The following is a 21238-nucleotide window of genomic DNA, read 5'->3' as shown; positions in this document are numbered from 1 at the left end:
CTTTCTTTCTCCCCTAGTAAATTTCCTTCACTGCTTGTAACAAGCAATGGGAATTGCCACTGGATTTTATCATTCTTTCTTATATTCTCAATCTTTGTGGAGAGAATTTTGAAGTAACATCTCTCTGTGCCTGGTTTCTGATTTTCCCCCCTAAAAAATCTAAGTGGATTTTTTAAAAAGCCACCTCAAATATATCTACATTAATATCAATATTTTAAAGAAACTATCAATATTGAGATTGAGATTTTGAGAAAATATCAATATTGGTATTTAAAATAGTGATATATTTGTTTTTCCAGCAGGGAAAAAATAATTCAGAAAAAGCAAGGGGCAGCGGAGAAAGGGGGGGAGATGACCCCACTTCTTTTCAACCGCCAAACTTCAGGAAGTGGTGCGGGCAGGAAGGAGTGGAAATACTGTGCAGGTCAAAAATATTTGCACCTGCATGGTAACTGAGCAACTGGAGGGAGTAGAAATTAAAATTAGAGGGCAGGGCCACAAGGAAACAGCAACACTAATCCTTCCCAGAGGAACACCTACTTGTGTGAATGGAAAACAATTTGAAGCTACCATTGGGCATGAAGGGTGGACCTTGCAAATCTATTACGACGGTAAAAGCAGTGTATTTGCTATGAAGAAATGCTCCCATGTGGATAAGCCCTGTGTATGAGTGATTTTTATGTCAATTTTATTTTTCTTGTTGTAAATGGCTTTGGAAACCATTTGGTGGTATATGTGTTTCATAAATATTGATTGTGTCCCTGGGACTGCAGGAGATGTCATCCAGTAGACAAACTACATACATGCACCTTCTCCAAAAGTGTATCTAGCCAGACTCTTGTCAAGGAAATGTATACACCTAAAGCAAGTGCCCCTGGATTTCTGGTACCTTTGCAGTTGCCTAGTTTGCCTCTCTGGGCTGGTCCTAGTCTTAAATAAGCATAGTGGTTGTAGTGTGGGGCAGCTGCAGCAATAGCATATGACTTTGAATGTCACCCCACATGCTGACAGCATCTCCTGAAGACCTTCCTCTTTCAACAAGCCTTTTAAGTAGAGATGTTTTATGATGTTTTAGAATGTTTTTAGTGCTTTTGTTTGCCCACCTGGGCTCCTACTGGGAGGAAGGGCGGGAAATGAATGAATGAATGAATGAATGAATGATTACCTGGCTATGGGAGAATTGGATATCAATTACTGAGCTTGAAACACAGGTCTTTATTGACCTATTTCTCTGAAAATGGTCCACAGTTTAGCCCTTTCATGGGTGGACAGGCATTAAATAAGTAAGGAGCACATGTCCAACCTAGAGCATTGTCTATAAATCTGGATTAATTGTCTCATACAGCTATTTAAAATCACTTAATTTTCCTTAGTCATAAGACTGTGGGCTTTTCACTTAAAATATAACTTGTTTAAAATGTGGTGGGGCCATAGCAGGCCAGATATAAGTACATAAGAAGATCCCTGTTGGATCCAACCAAAGGCCTATCTAGTCCAGCACCCTGTTCTCACAGTGGCCAAGCAGATGTCTAAGGGAAACCCAAAAGCAGGACCTAAAGGCAACAGCGCTGTCCCCACTTGTGATTCCAGACAACTGACATTCAGGTATACTGCCTCTAACAATGGAGGAAGAACATAGCCATATAAATGCTTTTTGGCCACAAATGGGTTCTTCTGGACCATCACTTTGTCATTATGTTAGTACATTAGTACATACATAGTACATTATTTTCCTTATCCCTGTATCAACTGAAACATTTTTTAAAATGTAATGTTCAATACTTCCCTTGAAACATACTGGCAAGAATAATTTACTTGTTAGTTGTCTTACCTCAGCTAAATGTCCCAAAACCATTGAAGAATTTTAAAAGGTGCAGTAGGCCTGTATAGCTCCTAAATGTCTCCTGCTGTAATGCAGTGGAAAAGTTATCACAGCCTAGATCAGGCTCTCCCTAGGATGGCATGTTCCAGAGGCTGCTGAGAATGCCCCTTAGGCAGTAATGTGGGCGGTGAGGGATGATGCTGTGTTCTTGCATAATGTGTGTTCTGTTGGGATATGTAACAAGGCAAAGACCAATGTTCTGATGAACCCTCCCTGTTTAATATTTTATTTATTACTGGATTTTTATGTCTGGTCATCAACACATGTTCTCTACAGGCTTACAGGACAAAGAGTAAAACAGAATATTAAAATACACTATGGTATAGATGCCTTGTTGAGAGCTGAACAGCATGAAATAGATGCATCTAACGCTAATCCAGAAATTATATATTTACAAGTGGAGTTGTCGGAAAAGCACATAAAATAATTCTACATGCAGTTTTAAAAACGCATTAATACTTGACAAATTAATGGCAGGCGAGGTCACTGAAATAAAGTTTGCGTTGTGTCGACAACAAGGGCTCAAACACCTCCCTTGCATATTAATGATAACGGAGAACAAGCAGGATTTCTGGAGGTAGCACAATTACATAGGAAATACTTTAATAGCATCAGAGTTCAAATATGTGGTGGGTGGGAGGGGGCTGGCTCCAAATGATTCCATTTATTAGAACAGTGCTGATCTTGAATCACTGAAGTAGTTTTCTGGAGTCTGTTTACAGTTTTCTTTCTCTCTCAGTATAGGATATTAGAGTTAGGGACAATTATCATTTTTAAAAAAGAAAAGATTAAGGGAAAGAAGAATGATTCATTCTAGGGACATACCTGTAACTTTTTGGAAGTGAAAGATGAGGAAGAACCAGTTCTTCCAAATGTTGGTGATCTGGTCTTAATTTAAAATATGTATGTTCCCTGACAAACATGGCTCCATAGTGCCCTTGGGATATCCAGTGTGCAATAAATAATATTATTTATTCTCACCTCACTTCTCTGAGTGTTGAATTTGGTTTCTTATTGGGAGTGATCACTGGAGACTTAGAGCATTTGGCAATATTTGAGTTTGTTTACTAAATTTACAGGTTGAGCATAGGAGCACAGCTTAAAGCAGCACAACCTAACAGTTTGGTTTCTGGTAATCCAGACAATATGACTGTGCCTGTTATTGCCAGTTGGTGCTCGTTGAAGACATGTCCCAATTTCAAAACCCAGTTCAAATGAGGTTTTCTTCCTCAACATCTCCACACAGTACATATGGGCAATTACTTCAGAGACTGTAACTGCAGGACATACATCAGAATTTTAAAAAATAATAATACAGAGGTCTTGCATAAGAAAATGTCAGGATTTCATTGCTGCTGTGGTTTTTGGTTTTGTGGAGAGAATGTGTGGTTGTGCTGTTATAGGAGCCATTTTTTAAAATATTGCCATCCACCCTTACTGGTTTAGATTGGTTTAGCTAATTATCACCTTTTCACAAGACCTCAGTATTATTATTAATATTTTTAAATGCTAAATAGAAATGGCTATTCTCCCCTACCCCCACCCAAGCATCTCCCAGGATCTGGCAATTAGCCCTCAATGAAAAAACAAACTCAACAGTGTAAGTTGGTGAGAGGCAAAGCCCACAGAAATTTATGAAGATGTGACTCTCCATTTCTCAAGTGGAGGGGTGTTAAGCCACTAATCCCTCAGTGAGACACAATTGCATGAATGAATCCCTTCATACATTCTTAAGAGACCCACTGTACATTATCTGGATAGTATTAACAATATTGTTATGAGCATGGGGTTTGGGATGGATGATTCCTGTGGGTCCCCTTTCCAGCCTCTGATTTGGAATCCTGTGCCTTGGAATGAGGAACTTTCTGCTGGTCAAATGAGTCTTCTGTTAACCAAACAGAGTGGCCAGGTAAGATAATGGGCCTATCAGTTGCCCAGCAACGGTGAATGGGCCAGGAAGACACCTTTTGTCATTTAAACTCTGCAGGAGAGCCTCTCCCCCCCCCACTCCTGGCAGACAGCAGAAGTTGTGCTTGTAGTTTTTAGTGGTGTCTAGAGATTTCCTGGAGATGGAAGGCAGGCAGAGAGACTGGCTCTCTGCACCATGGTGTTTGGGGTGCCTCCTGCAACCCAGATGGAAGAGCTGGATATTGGACTGCTGATGCATTGAACCCCCTCCATCTTAAGCTCAGGTTGGAATGTGTGTAAATAAATAAACAATATTTGATAAAGACACCACAGTCTCTGCTGACCTTCTTCCCAAAGGAAACCAAACCCTGGAGGAGCGCAGGGGTACCCAAAATCTCACCGCTCGGAGATTGGGGGAGGCGCGCAACAATATGAATGTGCTGGACTCTCCACACTGTACCTGTTTTTTATTCGGCTTGCTAACCTTTCACACTAAACACAGGTACAAGCTGTCTCTGCGTGTGTACAGGCATTTGAGTGAAAGAATATACCCTTACTGATTTGTTCAGCTCAAGTGTTTGTATACACGGATTGTACACTCATTGACTGTAACATGCAAACACTCCTACTGTCACTGTACTTCATGCTGCCTTCAGGAAGCACCCTATTTCACAGGGCCTTTCACAGTCTTTTCCAAACTGCAGTTTCTGTTTATGCACACTTAGATTACCCTAAATTATATTATCCTTAACTGTAAGGATGAGAAGTATGCCCTTATGTCTTTTTCTGATTCATAGGGTCACCATAAGTCATAATCGGCTTGAAGGCACATAACAACAACAAATCCTGTTAAAATATACCAATGCAGAATCTATAGAAACTGGGAACTGCAACCCAGGCTGATATGAAACCAGATAATCAGTCTCTTTGAGAAGTCCCTGGATTTGTGCTGTCATTTGTCACTGCCTGGACTACCCTAGCCAGCCTCTTTCAGATATCAAGAAACCAGCCAAGATGGGCAAAGGCAAGTGAACATATAGTTTAGAACACATTTTCCCCGAAGAACAGTCTGTCCACATTCTCATATGTCGCCACTTGAAACACTTCCAGGCCACATTAATGAATACATTGCTTTCATTTTATACCATTTAAAACACACACACATACACACACACACGGATTTGGTTTCAAGAGGAACCCAGCTGCTTGCTCTGAAAGATTGTGTCACAAGTGGTTGAGCAAGGATTCCTAGGGCTTACACATACATGTCCATCAGTTAATGACTGCAGCATCAAGTGGTGACATGTATAGGTGAGTGAACCATAATCACAGACACTGTCCTTTTTCAGTGAGTTGATGGATTCACACATCCTGCTACAAATCTTACAAGCTCTTTTCAGGTGTTGAATTTGAGCATACAAACACACTCACTATTCTGCCACTCCCCGTGCGTCTCCACACCTCTCTTCTGAAAACGGGGGCACATGACACTAGTCAAACCTCACCTCTTTTTACTGTAAAACGTGGTGGGATCAGCTTGAGTGCATTTTAAAAAATAAAGTCAGCTTCAAAGAGATTTCACAACTGATCAGCAGATCAATCTTTTTCCTCTCCGTGTGTGGCTGATGGAAACACTTAGGGGTAGGTGATTAGTGTGTTTACAGCCTGAGTAGACTGAACATGTAGAAGAGGTGGGGAGAGATGGTGGTGGTAGGCTCTGTCCTCAACATACACATCAGAACACCTAAAGGTAGAGTTCCTCACCGTGTGCAAAGAGCCCTCTATGAGTACAGCTTTACACATGGGGCTTCTGTTAGGTGATCTAATTAATGCATGTGTTGTGAGAGAAGCCTGCTGCTCTAAGCATTTTCCTTCAACCTAGTCCCTAGTCTGATCTTTTTAAATAGACTTTGAAGCAAGGTAGGTAACCCAACTTTGTCCCTTGGGGAAGAGACAATAAGCCAAAATCTGATTTAAGGGAAGGAGTGTACATTATTTTTCAAAAAAAATCTGGAGGTGGAGTTCAAGTTTGATTGTGTCAGCAGTAGGACATGTGGCAGTTAGGGCTACCCCCATTTGTCCTACTTAAGACTGAAAATATTATTTTATGATCTTTAAATAGTTTGGTAATTTTGTTTAAAATGAGCTGCTTTGAGATGACTTGCAGGATTCTTCTTACTCAAATAGGGTATATTTGTCCGCAAACTTGCTTTCAATCTGGAGATATGCTGTATATCGTGGAGAATCCCTAAACTAGTATAATACTGCATTTTTATATCCCATTGCATCTATATTACTTTAGCATATAACTAGGATGGACAGTTTAAGAGCTAGGTTGAAATTAATCCCAGCTTTATCACTAAACTGTACAGGATCTGAAATACTAAGTAGTTGAAAGTTTTAGAAATTAACTATTAACTTTCCAACTCTATTAGTTTATATTAAACAATTATATGAACAGCAAGTTACAGTGTTCACTTATTTTGTTTTTGATTTTGAGTCAGCTTAGCAAGATCTGTGAAATTAGCAAACTTCTAATTATTAGGCTGTGTTAACTAAGCATGTGTTAACTCTTTACCTTAGGTTTTCCCTATGTTCCTCTGTCTTGTCTTAGCACAGCCTTTCCCAACCAGTGTGCCTCCAGATGTTGTTGGACCACAACTCCCATCAGCCTCAGCCAGCATTGCCAAAGGTCAGGAAAGATGGGAATTGTAGTCCAACAACAACTGGAGACACACCAGTTGGGAAAGGCTGTCTTAGCAAGTTCAAGAAGTATGTATTCAATTTCACTCCCTTGGGGAAATCACAGTTTAGCTAACATGTTATCTTTCTCTTTTTTTATGACTATTAATGGCTGTGACAAGCCTTTTTAAAGGCTTTTCTACTTGCCCCTTCCTGGTGTACATGACTTCCAGGTAGCACTGTGCTGTGACTCATGAGCTTTGGAAAGCAAAATGAAGGGGAAATGTAGAAGGTAGACTAATCTGGATGCTGAATGGATCAGATAAATTTGGGAACTGTTGCTTGAGGCTTTACTATATGTGATGTGAGCACAGACTTACAAAGCTATCACCTGAGTTATGGAGTTGCTCTGTGTGCATGTGCATTTCCATCCCTATTTTTATCAGAAGGAATCTATTTACTGGACACAATTTTATACATATTTACCAAATCCAACTTTACATTCAATATGATCTCAAATATAATTGGCATGTTATATATATAAAAAATTAAGATACAGTGATGAGTTTAAATCACATTTATGCGTTTTTACCACATCACATTTTTATTCTGATCCAAATGCAGTTAAAAAAACGAATGTGAAGGGGGGAACACTTGCACCTGTTTTGTAGATAGGTTTATTTCTGTTAAGTATACTCCTAAAGAGACAACTGGTAAAATATGCTATGTGACTAACCACTAAATGACTGTCACTGACTAAAAAATGTATGGCATTATTAACTCACGCTATGCTGGTGAACATTGATCAGATTTATATCCAAAATGGATGCCTTTTCATTGGATCTTTTCTACTTTCCAGTTGATACTTTTTATTGGATCAGTTGTTACACTTTCATGTTGCAGCTAAGAAACCATTCCAAACTAAGGAAGAATTTATTTCACTCAAAAGTTTATCTTACAACAACCAACACAGGATTCTTTCAGTTTTTTTGTTTTGTTTTAAGATCTGTGCTTCTCATGCATGCATGTTTTTCACAGCACCCAGAGGGCATCACTCGCATAAAAATGCCAGCCCATATTTTCCCCATTTAATCCTGATTTATGTTTTCTGTAGAAAATCCAGTAGCTTTAAAAAAAAGTTGCAGACAGCCTGTTTGTGATATCTGATATTAAGGCCCCAGCAGGAAGCACCCCCACTTGGTTCCAAACATCACATAACAGGGTCCCTCATGTATCCATTTTTGCCTTCTTCTTTTGAATTACTATATCTGTGAAAGCTGAAGTACTGTTGAACAACTGCAGGGAAGTGAATTAATTCTGGGGAACCCGCAACACTGTTTGCTTGAGAAGAGACTACAAACGAACCTCACCCCAGGTATTGTATAATTGAATATTCCTGCTCTCGTCACCCCCTGCTTTTGGAAACCATTTGAGTTTCTGTGGATTGCCATCAACCATGATAGCCTCCCTCATCTCAGAGCTATTTGCATGCCTAATGCACCTAACCTCACACTAAGGAATGGTAATATGCAGGATAGGAAGGCAGAGACCTGTCCCAACCTACACAGATTCATTCGTAGAGCCTACATTGCAAAGAGACTATAGGCCAGCAGTAGAAAACTTGCATTGCATACAGTAGGTGCAAGGTTTAATCCTCCATGAAGGAGCCCTGTCTAGACCCTGCCCACCAGAGTAGTCAATACTGATTAGATGAACAAATAATCTGACCAGGTGTGTGAGGCGCTTCCATTGTTCTTATGCTACAAGTGTACAGCTGGGGATGGGAGGAGGTTTCTTGATCACAAGAAAAAAGTCATATGAACAAAGCTCATTCTTTAAAAAAACCAAAAAACACCAAGCCCTTCTACTGAATGAATATAGGCAAGGAACAGTCTACCCCTGCTCATTCTTCACATTGTGTGAAGGGGACTAATGCAGGGGTAGTCAACAAACTGCCCACCAGATGTTGTGGACTATAACTTCCATCAACCCAGTCAGCATGACCAGTGATCAGAGATTATGGGAGTTGTAATTCACAGCATCTGGAGGGCACCATTTTGCCTACTCTTGGGTTAACAACTACCATTAAATAGACTTGAATGCAAAGGATGATTCATAAAAGTGAGAGATATCCAGACTAGCTATTCTGCATGCTTTTCCACCACTTTGTAGGGATTTTGCTAGTAAAAGCTCAGCTAAAGAAACATTTTTGGATTCTAATTGTGATTTTTTTAAGCAACACAACTGCTCTTACAACAATGAACATTAGGAAATCTTTGATATACATGCTCACAGTTGAGCAATCCTAAACACTGAAGTTTGCTACTGATAAAACCACAAACTATTTTTGTCTAGACTAAATTCATATAAGCAAAATAAAGTATCTCCTCTATCCTAGCCAGACAGTTAAATTAGGACACCTGAGTACAACACAATGAGAGCTTGAACTTGAAGTAATACTGGTAATCCATGAGTTTCTCTTCCCTCCAACCCCTCACTCCATTAACTTTGTGTTTAGGCATCTTCCTTGCAGGAATGAGATAGCTTTGGACTTCTACATGATTCATTCCATATATGCTGTTAACAGCTCACGCGCCTTGAACTATTGCATATCTGTGAACATTTTACAGATTTCTTTATCCCACAGTTTATATGTTGCCTTTCTAAACTAGTGGAGTCAAAAGTGGTTTATGTTGTAAAACATAAAACCACCACTATAGTGTGAATATGTAAATCGCGGTATAATAAATAAAATAAATGGCAACAGAGTAGAAATAATGGATAGTGCATGCTAACCATTAAAATGTTAAGAAGAAGAAGATGATGACATCATCATCATGAAGGGCCCTATCAGATCAGACCAAAGGCCTATCTAACACAGCAACCTGCTCTCACAGTGGCCAACCAGATGCCTACGGGAAGCTTGCAAGCGGGACTTGAGTGCTATAGCACTTTCTCTAATTGTAATTTGCAGCAACTGATATTCAGAGACTTACTGCCTCCAACAGTGAAACAGAACAAAGCCATCGTGGCTAGTAGTCATTGATATCCTCAGCAAATAAGTCTAATTCTCTTTTAAAGCCATCAAAGTTTTGTGTGGAAAAGGCCACCATGTTTGAGCCTAAGGAAGCACTGGGAAAAAGCATTATTTTCATCCCCAGCCTTTCTGTAATTAGGAACCAGCCTTCCCACACCTTCACCATCCCACACCTTCACCATGTTAGATTGTGTGATTCTTTCTGTCTCTAACCTTGACCCCATGATGTTGCAATCACTTAGTGAATATACAATCTTGCTAGCAGATTGGCTTATGTTAAGGCACCTTATGGGATACACATGTCTATCATACATGTACAGTTGCTGGGGATCTGGTATTTGTGACTCAATGAGTTCACACTCAGTGGCAAACATAAGGTTGCTGCTACATAACACATGAAAGAGTCGTAAAGGTTGTACTTGGTTTGCCAGTTTCATCAGAACATTATCAGTCAGGAAAACCAATAAAAAATTTGCACCTTTCTCTAATGTGACTTTTTCACTATAAAAGGTTGAAGTGCCAGTGGATTTTTGTGATCAGAATTCAGAAGGAGACATTAATGGGAATAGGTCATGATACAAACACATACACACCAAGAATAATCCTTTTCCCATGTGTAGCTCCAGGCAAAATGTAGGTGGAAAATAACACACCTCACATAATATAGAATGAGTAATACTTGATCTTGCCCCATAACATCCTTCATAAACCTGCAAAATATCTTTGGACCTCTGTTCTATGAGACAGCTTTTTATGCTAGAAGTGCAGAAACTTACCATAAATGTGTTTCTGTATTCATAAGCCAGCTCACCGATATTGAAAGTTTGTTTTTCAAAGCTCAGGTCACAGGGAAGCTAGCTGCATTAAGCAAAACACTCTTCAGCAATTAATTGTCAATAGGTGTAAATAGAATCATCTGGAGAACTGCCAAACAGCTAGTGCATGCTAGCCATCAATGGCAAGCTTAAAGACATCTTTAATTGTATGTACTGGTCATGAAACTTCTGATAAAGGGGTAGGAAACTTCCACTTAGTTGTGTCAATAAATGTTGTATAACTAGCTATGTAAGGTCTTAATATCAAATTACATTTAAAATTTTTGAGGAAAAACCCCACCTACAATGAAGATATTTTTTAGGTTTTCTGAGTAGTATTGATACAGTTAATAACTACAGGTTAGTAATCATGAAACTGTATTGGTGAACATTGCAACTTTAATGACATCTCAGATAGAATTCAATGCTATTCATAGTGTTTGTCACTTTGCCGGAGGGCATTAATTTGCATGCCAGCAAATGCCATTTCAGCAAAGAGGAACAAGGGGTGGATTGATGGGATGATACTCAGCAATGCCTTAAAGGCCTGCTTTTGGATATGTTGAAGATATTTTAAATTGTACAACACATACTGACATTTCTTGTTATTTTTAGTTTTTATGTACCTCATAATAATAATTATTATCAACCCATTCCCCCTCCAGTTGTGGCTAATGGAAACGCTTTGCTATAGGCAACTAGTTTCCTCACAGCCATTATGACACATCCAGTAGGAGAACTAGTGAGATCATTGAGGGTGTGTGCCCTTGGCCATTTTGAGTTTTTGTACTTTTAAATCCAAGTTTACTGTGCTTGAATTTGGGTGAATTTTTTAAAAATTCAATTATTAAAATGCTAAACAATACTCTAAAAAGAAAAAAATAACAAGCACTATTGTTCAGTTTGTTTTCATGGACACTGGTATTTACAGACAATAATGAGAATATCTCACACTTAAAATCTTTGAAGGGTTATAGGATGGAAGAATTGGTGTAACACTGTCTTGCACACTCATAGAGATGGCTTGTATGGAAGTGCATTTACGTTTTCAACATTTTGTTGGAATGCCCAAATAGTATATTTTAAAACTTTAGATAAGCAATGATCGTTTCAACATGTGGGTGTTGTGGTGTGGGTGTGCTAGGGACACACACACACACACACGTGTATTTTCTTATTTTAACCTCTCTTTTCACATGTCATTTTATGTCCATCTTATTCATTGGGTGGAAAACTATTGTTGCTGGTAACTGTTTTAGGTTAGTGGGCTGTCTGTCAGTGAGGACTGGCCTGCCACCTACAGCCTGTGAAAAGGTAGTGTCATTGTCCGGGATGGGCTGTAGGTTCCTGATGATATGCTGGAGTAGTTTTAGCTGGCACTTATAGATGGCAGGTGGTCACTTTCTCTTCTAGGTTTGTTCTGTAGCAGACTGTTCCTGGGTACCAACCTGTCTTTGCTAATCTGGTTTTTATTTTGCTTAGTTTAATAGGTACTGTAGCCTTAATAAATGTTTGTACCATTTGCATTTAATTTCCCTCTAAACTCACTGCAACCCCTCCCCTTTCCCATGTGTATAAAATACTGGCAGTTGAGGACTACATTTCATGCATCTGATGAATTGGACTGTAGTCCACTAAATCTTCCTCCATAATAAATATGTAAGTCTTTAAGGTGCCTTAAGACTCTTGTTCTTGTGAATTATTTCCTAATTGAAGAATAGGATAAATATGTGCTTGGTAAATTTGTTTTAAGAAACTATTTGAGAAAGACTCTCTTGGGTAATAAAAAGAGCTCTGAAACTATGGTGATTTGATAATGGATAAATTCCTAATCTAAATTCAGTCCATGTACTGATAATGGAACAAATCTACACATTTACACACCACCTTTCACAGAACTATAGTCAAGCTGCTGACTGGTGACATCTCTGGAATAGCTAATACTTTCTAGACAGGCTATGGAATCATTTTCCTTAGAGATATTCAGCAGGGAAAGAAGTTGTAAGCCATTGGTCCACCATTAGTCAGTACTTTTTCCTAACTGGCTACTGAAGTTCATAGGCAGAAGTCTTTCCAAGGCTCTGCCTTGTTACCTGGAGACAAAAAGGTGAAAGGATGGACCAGGTGGCTAAAATCAGTACTACAGCAGGCTCACAATCAAAAAGATATGAGACACAAGGAAAAAGGAGTGGGAGGGAGGTATGTCTATTTATTTATTTATTGTATATATGAAAACAGTTGTTGGGGAGCTGGGATCATTAGTGGCTGACTTCACACTTAATGGCAAGATTGCTGCTCCAAAGTGGCCTTGAGAGATGAAAAGCCAAGAGCGTTGCTGTATCTTGCAACACAATCTGACAAGTGTGCTCCAATAATCACTTGCTGGAGTGTAGAGGATACCAGGGTGCACCATTAAACCCATACAAATATTGTTCCTCTATACAATAATGGTCTGTGTTGCTTTACATTAAGCTGGGAAACCTCTGGTTTCCCATTGTTGTTGGCGAACTACTCCCATCTTTCCTGAGCGCTGGCCATGTGGGCTGAGATTGTTGAAAGTTGGAGCCTTAATATCTGGTGGGCCACAGGTCCTCCATCCCTGCTGTATGTTCTGGCTGGCACACTTGTCCTGACAGCCATCAACTACGAACCTAAAAAGTGAAAGCAGGTAGTCAGATCCAGAGGCATCTGGATAGCCACTGTGAGAAACGGTTGCTGGACTAGAATGTGGCCTGATCTTTCTTATATTCTTATGGAAAGTGCTTATTTCCCAAACTTGGAACCGAAAGGGGCCTCGTTCCCTTTACATGTAGAAAATTAAATCCTGCCCCTCCTCACCCCACCCTTCCAGCAATGCTATAGATAATCTGCCCAAACCCTCCTGGCATGTCGTTGTCTGTCACGTCCACAACAGCGACCTTGCCTATTTGTTATGTCCGCGGGCCACCCTGTTGCTCCTTTTGTCCTTTTGTCAGGACTTGGAGAGGAGTCGCCAGGTATCTGAGAGGGTGAGGCAGCATCTGGCGGCCTGAGCCAGTCAGTCTCCTTCCCTGGGTGCTTTGTCGCCCCCCCCCCCTAAAGCCGCGGGGTGGGTGGAGTCGGGGGAGCAAGCGCCTGGCTTAATTCTCTCAGCGGCCCCGCCGAGCGGGTAGTCTTTATGTGGCGAGCGTGAAGCGTGGGCGGCAGTTCGGGTTCTGTCCCTTTCAGGGCACTTGGCGGTGCACGAGCCCACTGGAGGCGCCAGCCGCTTTGCTCTTTCTTGCTTGTTCTTTACGGACGACAGTCCCACTCCCCACACACCCAGCACGAAGGCCCCTGGGTGTGTCTTCGGAGGGATCCGATAAGATTAGCTGGAAAGTGAGGAGGCAAGAACATCGTCGCCGCGCTCTAAACAGAGGACCAAGGCAGGATGATCCTGACGCGTAAGTGTCTTCGTCTGCCTCGTGAGACCCTGGCTGGGCATTGCTCTGCCGGCTAAGCAGTCGTCGCACGTTGGGTGTGGAGACGCGGGGACCTGCGAGGGTTGGTCGCGCGTGGAGCAAGGAAACGCGTTTGTCTCTAGTTTAAACGGAACCCGGGAGGTCGTGGAGACCAAATGGAAGGAGCGCAGCCACAAGTGGCACACGACGGGATGTTGCTGTTCTTCAAGCTGTAGTGGTTTTTGCCCACGGAAGAGACGTTTTCCCAGAATCCAGGAGGATGTATGTGTGGCCGGGGGCATGTATCTGATAGGTGCAGAGCTTGGCGGTGGCTTTCTGCTTGGGTTATTAGAAGGGAAAAGCCATGGGAGATCGAAGCTGAGGAAAGGAACATGTTTGCGCGCACGTTTTTTGGGGGGGGGCTAGTTTCAGTAACTGGATAGCACCTTGACTGTAAAGCGTGTTATAGGAGAGATCTAGTCAGTTAATATGTATGTATGTATGTACTGCCTTCAAGTCGATTCCGACTTATGGCGACCCTATGAATAGGGTTTTCATGAGGCTGAGAGGCAATGACTGGCCCAAGGTCACCCAGCGCGCTTCATGGCTGTGTGGGGATTCGAACCCTGGTGTCTCAGGTCGTAGTCCAGCACCTTAACCACTACACCGCACTGGCTCCTAGTCAGTTAAAAGTGTTGCAATATATGATCTGTCTCTGGAGATCACTTTCTTCGGAAACGGGCGCTGATGCAGCAGAGAGATTGATGTGGAGGGAGGCGTGCATTCCATTCAGCTTGTAACGTTGGGATGCTGGCAGGCGCTGGTTTCTTCACTGTTACCCTTTCCTGAAGATGAGCCTTTGAGTGCCTGTGTGTGTCTCTCTCTCTGTGTGTGTGAGAGAGAGCGCTTTCTACTTTAACAAAATAATAATAATAAAATCTGCCACTGTTGTACTTCTAAACAGTCATAACTCAGCTCTGAAGAATGTAGGTCAGTTTTGGAGCATGTAGGGTCAGTTCTCTCTTTTGCTATCCAGACAGTTGGGAAAACATCTACGGAGGCGATTTAAGGCTAGATCTTCACTCACTCACTGCCAGCTCTGCCTCATAACAGCTACATGACTCAAACAATAAGCAGCTGCCAGATGTATCAGGCCGGATGTTCCTACTCCGTAGAGACAGAAGTGATGCTTACAACTTCTCAGTCAGCACCTGTAATATGTCAGGGATGTAGCCATCCCGGGTCTCAAGGGGGCTGAGACCCCTTACTGTTTTGGGAGCAGGGTGCCAGCCATATCCCTATGTCTCCAGAATCCTAGGAGCCAACAAGCATAAAACTGGAGTGTGTTAGCCACTGAGAAAAGTCTTCCAACATACGTCCTTGTCCTTGCCTACCGATTGGAACCAATCAGAGTGAAAGGAGGTGAGTCAGCCACTGAGAAGACTCTTCTCACCTTTCAGACTGATTGGCTCCTGTTGTTGCAGGGGAAGGACTGAGGAGTGTGGAGATGACCATGGAGAGCAAGCGAAGAAGGGTGTGTGGCTGTGAGGGGGATAGCATGACTATGATGAAGGGACCCTGCACTTATTAATTTACCACTACACGGCTGGTAATGTTAACAGAATGAGCTGCTGCTACTTGTAAATGTGTAACTGAAGCATCAGACTGAAAGGGAAAGAGAGGACATCCCATTCTTGACCTTATATTCCGGTACCCTCTGTGTGGATTAGATGGGCCATTGGCCTGATCCAGCAGGTTCTTCTTATGAACAGATGATTTATCCATTTTACTTGCAAAATACTATTCACTTCTACAGTAAAGACACTACTATCCTGATACAATAGGCACCTTGTGAATTGGAGCTGTTAGGTTGTTTCTCTGTGTCTGCTAAAGCATCACTGATGACTGGGTGGGAAAACTATTACCAATGTTACTTACTTGTTGGTGTGTTGTACCCAACAGTATTGTCAGGCAGAGGTGTGTGTGTGATTTTTTATTTATATAAATATGTTTTTTTTAATTATTTATTTAAATAAATAAATACCACAATTTATTTAAAAATATCAAATTGGTTTACAACAATTATAATACAGTAAAAACCACACAAAATTTGAAACAGATAACTAGCTGATTATTATGGAAAATGTTTTTCTTAACTGTATAAGCCTGCTGGCAAAGAAACATTTTCAGCAAACATTTGAAGGTTAATGTAGGAGATGCCTGCTGAGTCTTTATTGGAAGAGCATTCCACAGGAGTGGGCAAATAATAATGAAGTCTCAATTTCATGTTGATGTCAAATGATCCTCACCAACTGGTGTGGGGGTAACAGCCAGCTATGCTCCTACAGATGATTTTAGTGGTTGACCTAGGATATACCTGAATGAAGCTCATGGATCATTGGTGGTCCAAAGGCCACAGTTTGGGAGTCCCTGCGCTAAGCCATAGTTTGGCTTTTATGGCATACAAAGGTTATTTGATTTAGAGTTATTTTACTTTATTGTGATTTTTGCAGATACATATGTGTAAATAATAATAAGTGACTGAGACAGTATATGAAAATGTTTGTTTTCAGCAGTGGAAGAACTAATAAAAAGAATCTGCAACATGACCTTGTATTGCACTCGTCATTAACTCCCCAGCTTCAGCCACAGCCAACAATGACCCATACAACAGTTGCTGATGGGATAGACTCTGGTTCTATAGGTAATGTGCATTCCAGAGTGTGGCATCTGGCTGCTGCAGCTGTCAGACAGATAGACCCCATGCATGTTGACTCTGGTTCTGGAGCAGATGGAGAAAGTGCTGGGGGAAGAATAGAGTCACGTTTCCAAGAACAGGAAGAATAGGAGGCAAAAGTGTTAGTTTAGTTCTAGAGCACCTTGCTTTTCTGTCTTTAAAACCAGTCAGCAATGTTGAGTAATTTTTTTTATTGTGTTGGGCTTTTTGTTTTGCTGCCTCAACAAGATTAGTATATCAAGGAGAAGGAGAGAACACCTTTACAGATATTAGCACAAATACAGTAGGAGCAAAGCTGCCATAATACCTTTTAATAGAGCTGATCAAATTGGGGGGGGGGTCTTGTTCCAATGATAAAACATAGGACTGTAGTGCCAGTTCTATATAGGACACTGAGATTACTACATTGTGTTGTCGTACACGCACCCGCCTTTAAAACAGTATGGAAACTTCAGTTAGTCCAAAACAGGGCTGTAAGATTGATAACTGGGATTGGATATTAACCTTTGGTTAATGGTTTTATCCTTTAAAGGCAGAAGTCTTGGAGCTAGGCTACCTGTAGGATGGCTTCATCCCACGTATTCCTACCTGAACCTTGGGGTAATCATCAGTGGCCCTTCTCCTTATGTCACTGCCAAGTGAGGTCTGATAAGTGGCTATCAGACAGGAGGCCGTCTTTGTGAAATGCTATCCCAAGTGAGTCTTGCCTGTTTTGTATTTATCTTGGCACCAGGCAAAATAATTTTATTTTCCAGGTTTTTTAGGGGTAATTTAGGGCCTTTTTAAGGTTTTGGAGTCCTGGCTGTCTAATTTGCCATGGTCCAATTTTATTGCTTAATCTGTGTTGTGATGCATTTTTTATAATGTGATTGTATTTTAATCTGTTGGATCCAGTCTTTGCCTTCAGGGCTTCTGATCTAATGGAAGAATCAAGTTGATGGAATGAGGGAGGAAACAATTTTTGTCAGTTTGTTCCCCCTTGTAGCCACATGCCTTCTGAAAATATGCTCCATAGCATATTTGTAGGACTCTACTGAGCAGCATGGGAGGTAGCACTGGTATTTGAAGGAGCAAGTGGTATTCAGTGAAAGTACTCCGCCTCCTCCTACCTTTTCTCCTGGCAGAAGCTTCCTTAGCAGAACTGCATCGGGTGATACTTCCACCAGTGGTAGCAAACTCTAGATCCAACCCTATGTTTGGCCGAAAGGCTGGGTATAAATAACATATAATAATAATAATAATAATGTTTATGTATATTATGCTAACAGTTTTTATGTACACCACTCAAAGAACTCCAGTTATGGGGTGGCATAGAAATGCTATAAGCAAATACTATACATTTGACCTGAAATAACATTCCATTGATATGTCAATAGCGTTTTCACCTGAATGTGACAATCTAAATGTAAAGAGGCAAAAGGCGGTATTAATGAAACCTCCTATTTTTGAGAAGTGTATGAGATTTTAAAAATCTAAGATGAGACTGAATGTTTGAGATTTTCTTAGCTCTTCCAAATCTCAATTACCTTGGGACTTGGAAAGTTCGAATGTCCTTTGTAAATGGTGGATGTGCATCAAATATGTTTGTCGTGATATTCAGACAGATTATGTACAGAATTTGTTTAGCTTGCATTTAAGATTAAAAACTGCATATAAAATGTATGGCTGAAGGAGGTGGTCCAGGTGATGTAATTAAATAGGATGTCGGTAGAATTATATCCCCTCCGCCACTAGATTGTTAATAATGAATCATTTAGTATTTATTTACAACTGTACATGTCTATATTTTATAGCTTTAAACAAGTATCTTTTAGAAGTAACTGCTGATTTAGATTGCCAAAGTGAAATACTTTGGATTTTTTTTATTTTTTAAAGTTTTAAATAATACAGCATTTTAACAAAGCACAAACATCAGAATTAACAGAGGCTCAAATATGTCCATAAATTGTAAATGTCAGGCATTAGTCCTATTTGCATTTGTCCCAAATAAAGTTTGGTTTTAATTTTTCCAGCCTACTGTTTGATTACTTTCTGTTTGTATATCTGATGTGTTTTCATAGTAATCCTAATGATGGATGTAATTATAAGCGCATGCCCTATGGAAATAAGTAGAATGGAAGCATGGTGAATTATGTCCAGTAATGTAACATTAGTCCCCTTCATACCTGGAGGAAATTAGCTTAATTTTCTTCAATCACAGTTGCAAATGTTGCTTAAGGAAAGTACCTGTTTGGTATCTTTGCCTCAACACTGAAGAAGATTAATAGCATATTCTTGCTGTTTTCTCAGGCACAAGTTGATACGACCTGGTAGAATCCTGTTTAAAGTATTTGTCCTGTACAGCATTCAAAATGAAAAATTAACTAGAATTCAGAATACATGTTTGCATAATTTCTCAAAAGGATCTGGCAGTGATAGTTTTATTAAGGAAGAACAATTCATTTGGAACTTCTGCTTGTTCTTTAATGTTTGAGTAATGAGGCCAGCAGGAAATGGAAACTTTCAACTATTTAAATGTTTAGAAAGCCAGGAAATGTGTGTTACATGCAAAGAGTAGGGGGTCATGTCAAAGCTCGCTCTGGAATCTTGCACCATATGCTAGTGGTCCCATAAACTGAATAAGGTGCTGTCATCTTTCTTTCTTTCTTTCTTTCTTTCTTTCTTTCTTTCTTTCTTTCTTTCTTTCTTTCTTTCCTTTTTTTTTTTGAGCAAATTTTGCTCAACCCAATCTGAAAATCAAAAAGAGGCTGATATTGGAACAGTCATTGAAAAGCTAGTTTGAGAATAATCTATGCAAAATCTGCCAATTTCTGAGCTGTTTAAGAATCTGTCTCCTGCAAAACAAGCTTCGTTTAAGTAGCTTTTAACAGAAAAAAATAGGACTAAGAATGGCTTCACATGGCTTCACTTGAAGCTTACTTTCTCTCTGTTGGTGGCATGTGTGTGAAGTGTAATTGTCACTATGTCAATTTTAATTTTTAAAAAATGCTTCCAAGGCTGACTGGTTTAGCATGTTTATGCCAAGTGAAATATTCTCAGCTCCTTACAAACTTTACAGCATGTGCGGCACAGTGGTGCTCCATGTTGCTAGTCTCAAACCTTCAGCTCCAAGTTAGTTTCAAGGTTTTTTCCCTCTCCCAGGTAAGGAGAGGCATTGGAGATTGCGGGTGATTGTCTGCATTGGTAACACCAACTTTTGAACAGGGAAGCTTGTTGATTGAGTACTTGGTATCAGTTGAATATTCCACCATTACATTCTTGCTCTCTAAAGGGGTTTTGAAATGAGCCAGAGCCAGATGGCACATCTTTACACTTGAAGTAATGCACTTCCAGATTGAGTTAATCAGCTTTATTTTGCATGGTGCACAGATGATTTGCTTTACCTCTCTTCCTTCCCTCAGTTCCTGCTTTTCTGCACTCTCCTGCACCCACTCTGATCTATCCTCCATCAGTGATAGCAAGCCCTGATTCTTTGCCGACCTCTTTCCTCTTGGCTTTCAGTCTTAGCTTCTCCCAAGAAAAGCTCCCTGCTTCCACCTTCTGCATGGGCCTTCTTAAAAGATTACCTACCTTAGATTCTTTTTTAAAAAAAGAAAAGGTGTTTTCCTCAATATTACATCTTGATAGTGCTTTGTTTTGGAATGACAAGTACCAATAAAAATTGCCTAATCATCGCATGGAACTAGGACAAAATTAGAGATTGAAAATTCACTTCTTAAGAATACAAAACAAAATTCTTGTGAAATTCTGGAAATATTTCTTCAACACCTTTCTCTAAGTTGATAACTGTTTTGAGGAAAGGTGCACAATAAATTAATAATTCTGTATTCTGTCAGCAAGGCTCTGCCAGCTGGTGTGTATGTAGAAGGACCCTTTTTAGACAGAAAGCCTTGGGTGTTTTCAGCTTATATGAGGGCTGTAACATGAACTGGACTTGACAAGAGAACATTCTGGGGGTCTTTTTTTCACAAGAGACACAGTAACTTGCAATATTGGTTCACTGTGGGGACTGCTGGCCTATGCTCTTCTAGAAGTATATTAAACATGTTTACATTTTTAAGGCATCTGGTGAATGTTCTGTAGCTCTGCAAAGTTATGTTTTTCCCTTTTTCCTGTGGGAATGTTATAGTGTTAGCCACAGGATTTTTATTAATTGCCGCAGAATGAGTAGTTCATTTTTAGTTCCTGACATCTGTTTTCATGAACTAAATGCCAGGTGTTATAGACAGTGAGCTGTGAAACAAATAGTAAAATACTTTAGGAATAGGTGGGGCATATGGAGGATGGTTGTTTCCTCAAAGCACTATAGAATAGCTACCAAACCACTAGAGTGCCTAGTTGTACACTGTAGAGCAACAAGCATTTTTGGGACGCTAGTGGTATTATTTCTCTTTTCAAACCACCATTATTTTTCAAAGGTATAAAGTGTGCCTCACAAATAATTTCTAAGTATTTAGACAAAAGTATGGTTAGTTTAGGGTTGCCAGGTCAGAAGCATCCCAAAACCTGAGATTTTAGGGGCGGGCCCAAGTGATGTCATGGGGCGGGCCTGAGTGATGTCATGGGGGTGGGCCCGAGTGATGTCATGGGGGTGGGCCCGAGTGATGTCATTAAGCATGATACATTAAGCATCAATCACTGTTGCTTGGAGCATACAATTAAAAAAAAATCTGATTGGAAATTAAACTAGAAATCTTAGCTAAAAGATGGAGCCTGGGTAGGAAACATTTAATCTAGCCTACTTGCTTTCGGCAAGAA

General features: G+C 40.4%; 1 protein-coding gene across 6 annotated transcripts in view; it reads left to right on the top strand.

Annotated features, from left to right (window-relative positions):
• Window positions 1-21238, top strand: part of LOC133380134 (rho GTPase-activating protein 7-like) — a 135633-nt gene that overhangs the window by 79673 nt on the left and 34722 nt on the right. Inside the window, exons 1-2 of one of the 6 annotated variants that reach the window (XM_061616797.1) lie at window positions 13321-13746; window positions 17013-17176. The exons of 1 other annotated variant lie outside the window; for it this stretch is intronic. Coding sequence is in view for 1 of the 5 variants with exons in the window: in XM_061616796.1 (XP_061472780.1) it covers window positions 13734-13746 (13 nt within the window). In the remaining 4 variants the exon portion in view is untranslated. Of the gene's footprint in view, window positions 1-12446; window positions 12524-13320; window positions 13747-13778; window positions 14026-17012; window positions 17177-17672; window positions 17693-21238 lie in introns of those variants that run through there. 4 more of the 6 variants (XM_061616799.1, XM_061616796.1, XM_061616798.1 and 1 more) reach the window with 4 other exon arrangements.

The sequence above is a fragment of the Rhineura floridana genome, chromosome 3 (genome assembly GCF_030035675.1).
Source record: "Rhineura floridana isolate rRhiFlo1 chromosome 3, rRhiFlo1.hap2, whole genome shotgun sequence".
In the NCBI taxonomy this organism is placed as follows: domain Eukaryota; kingdom Metazoa; phylum Chordata; class Lepidosauria; order Squamata; family Rhineuridae; genus Rhineura; species Rhineura floridana.
Note: the sequence above shows the minus strand (reverse complement) of the source record. Positions and strands in the feature narration are given on the sequence as shown.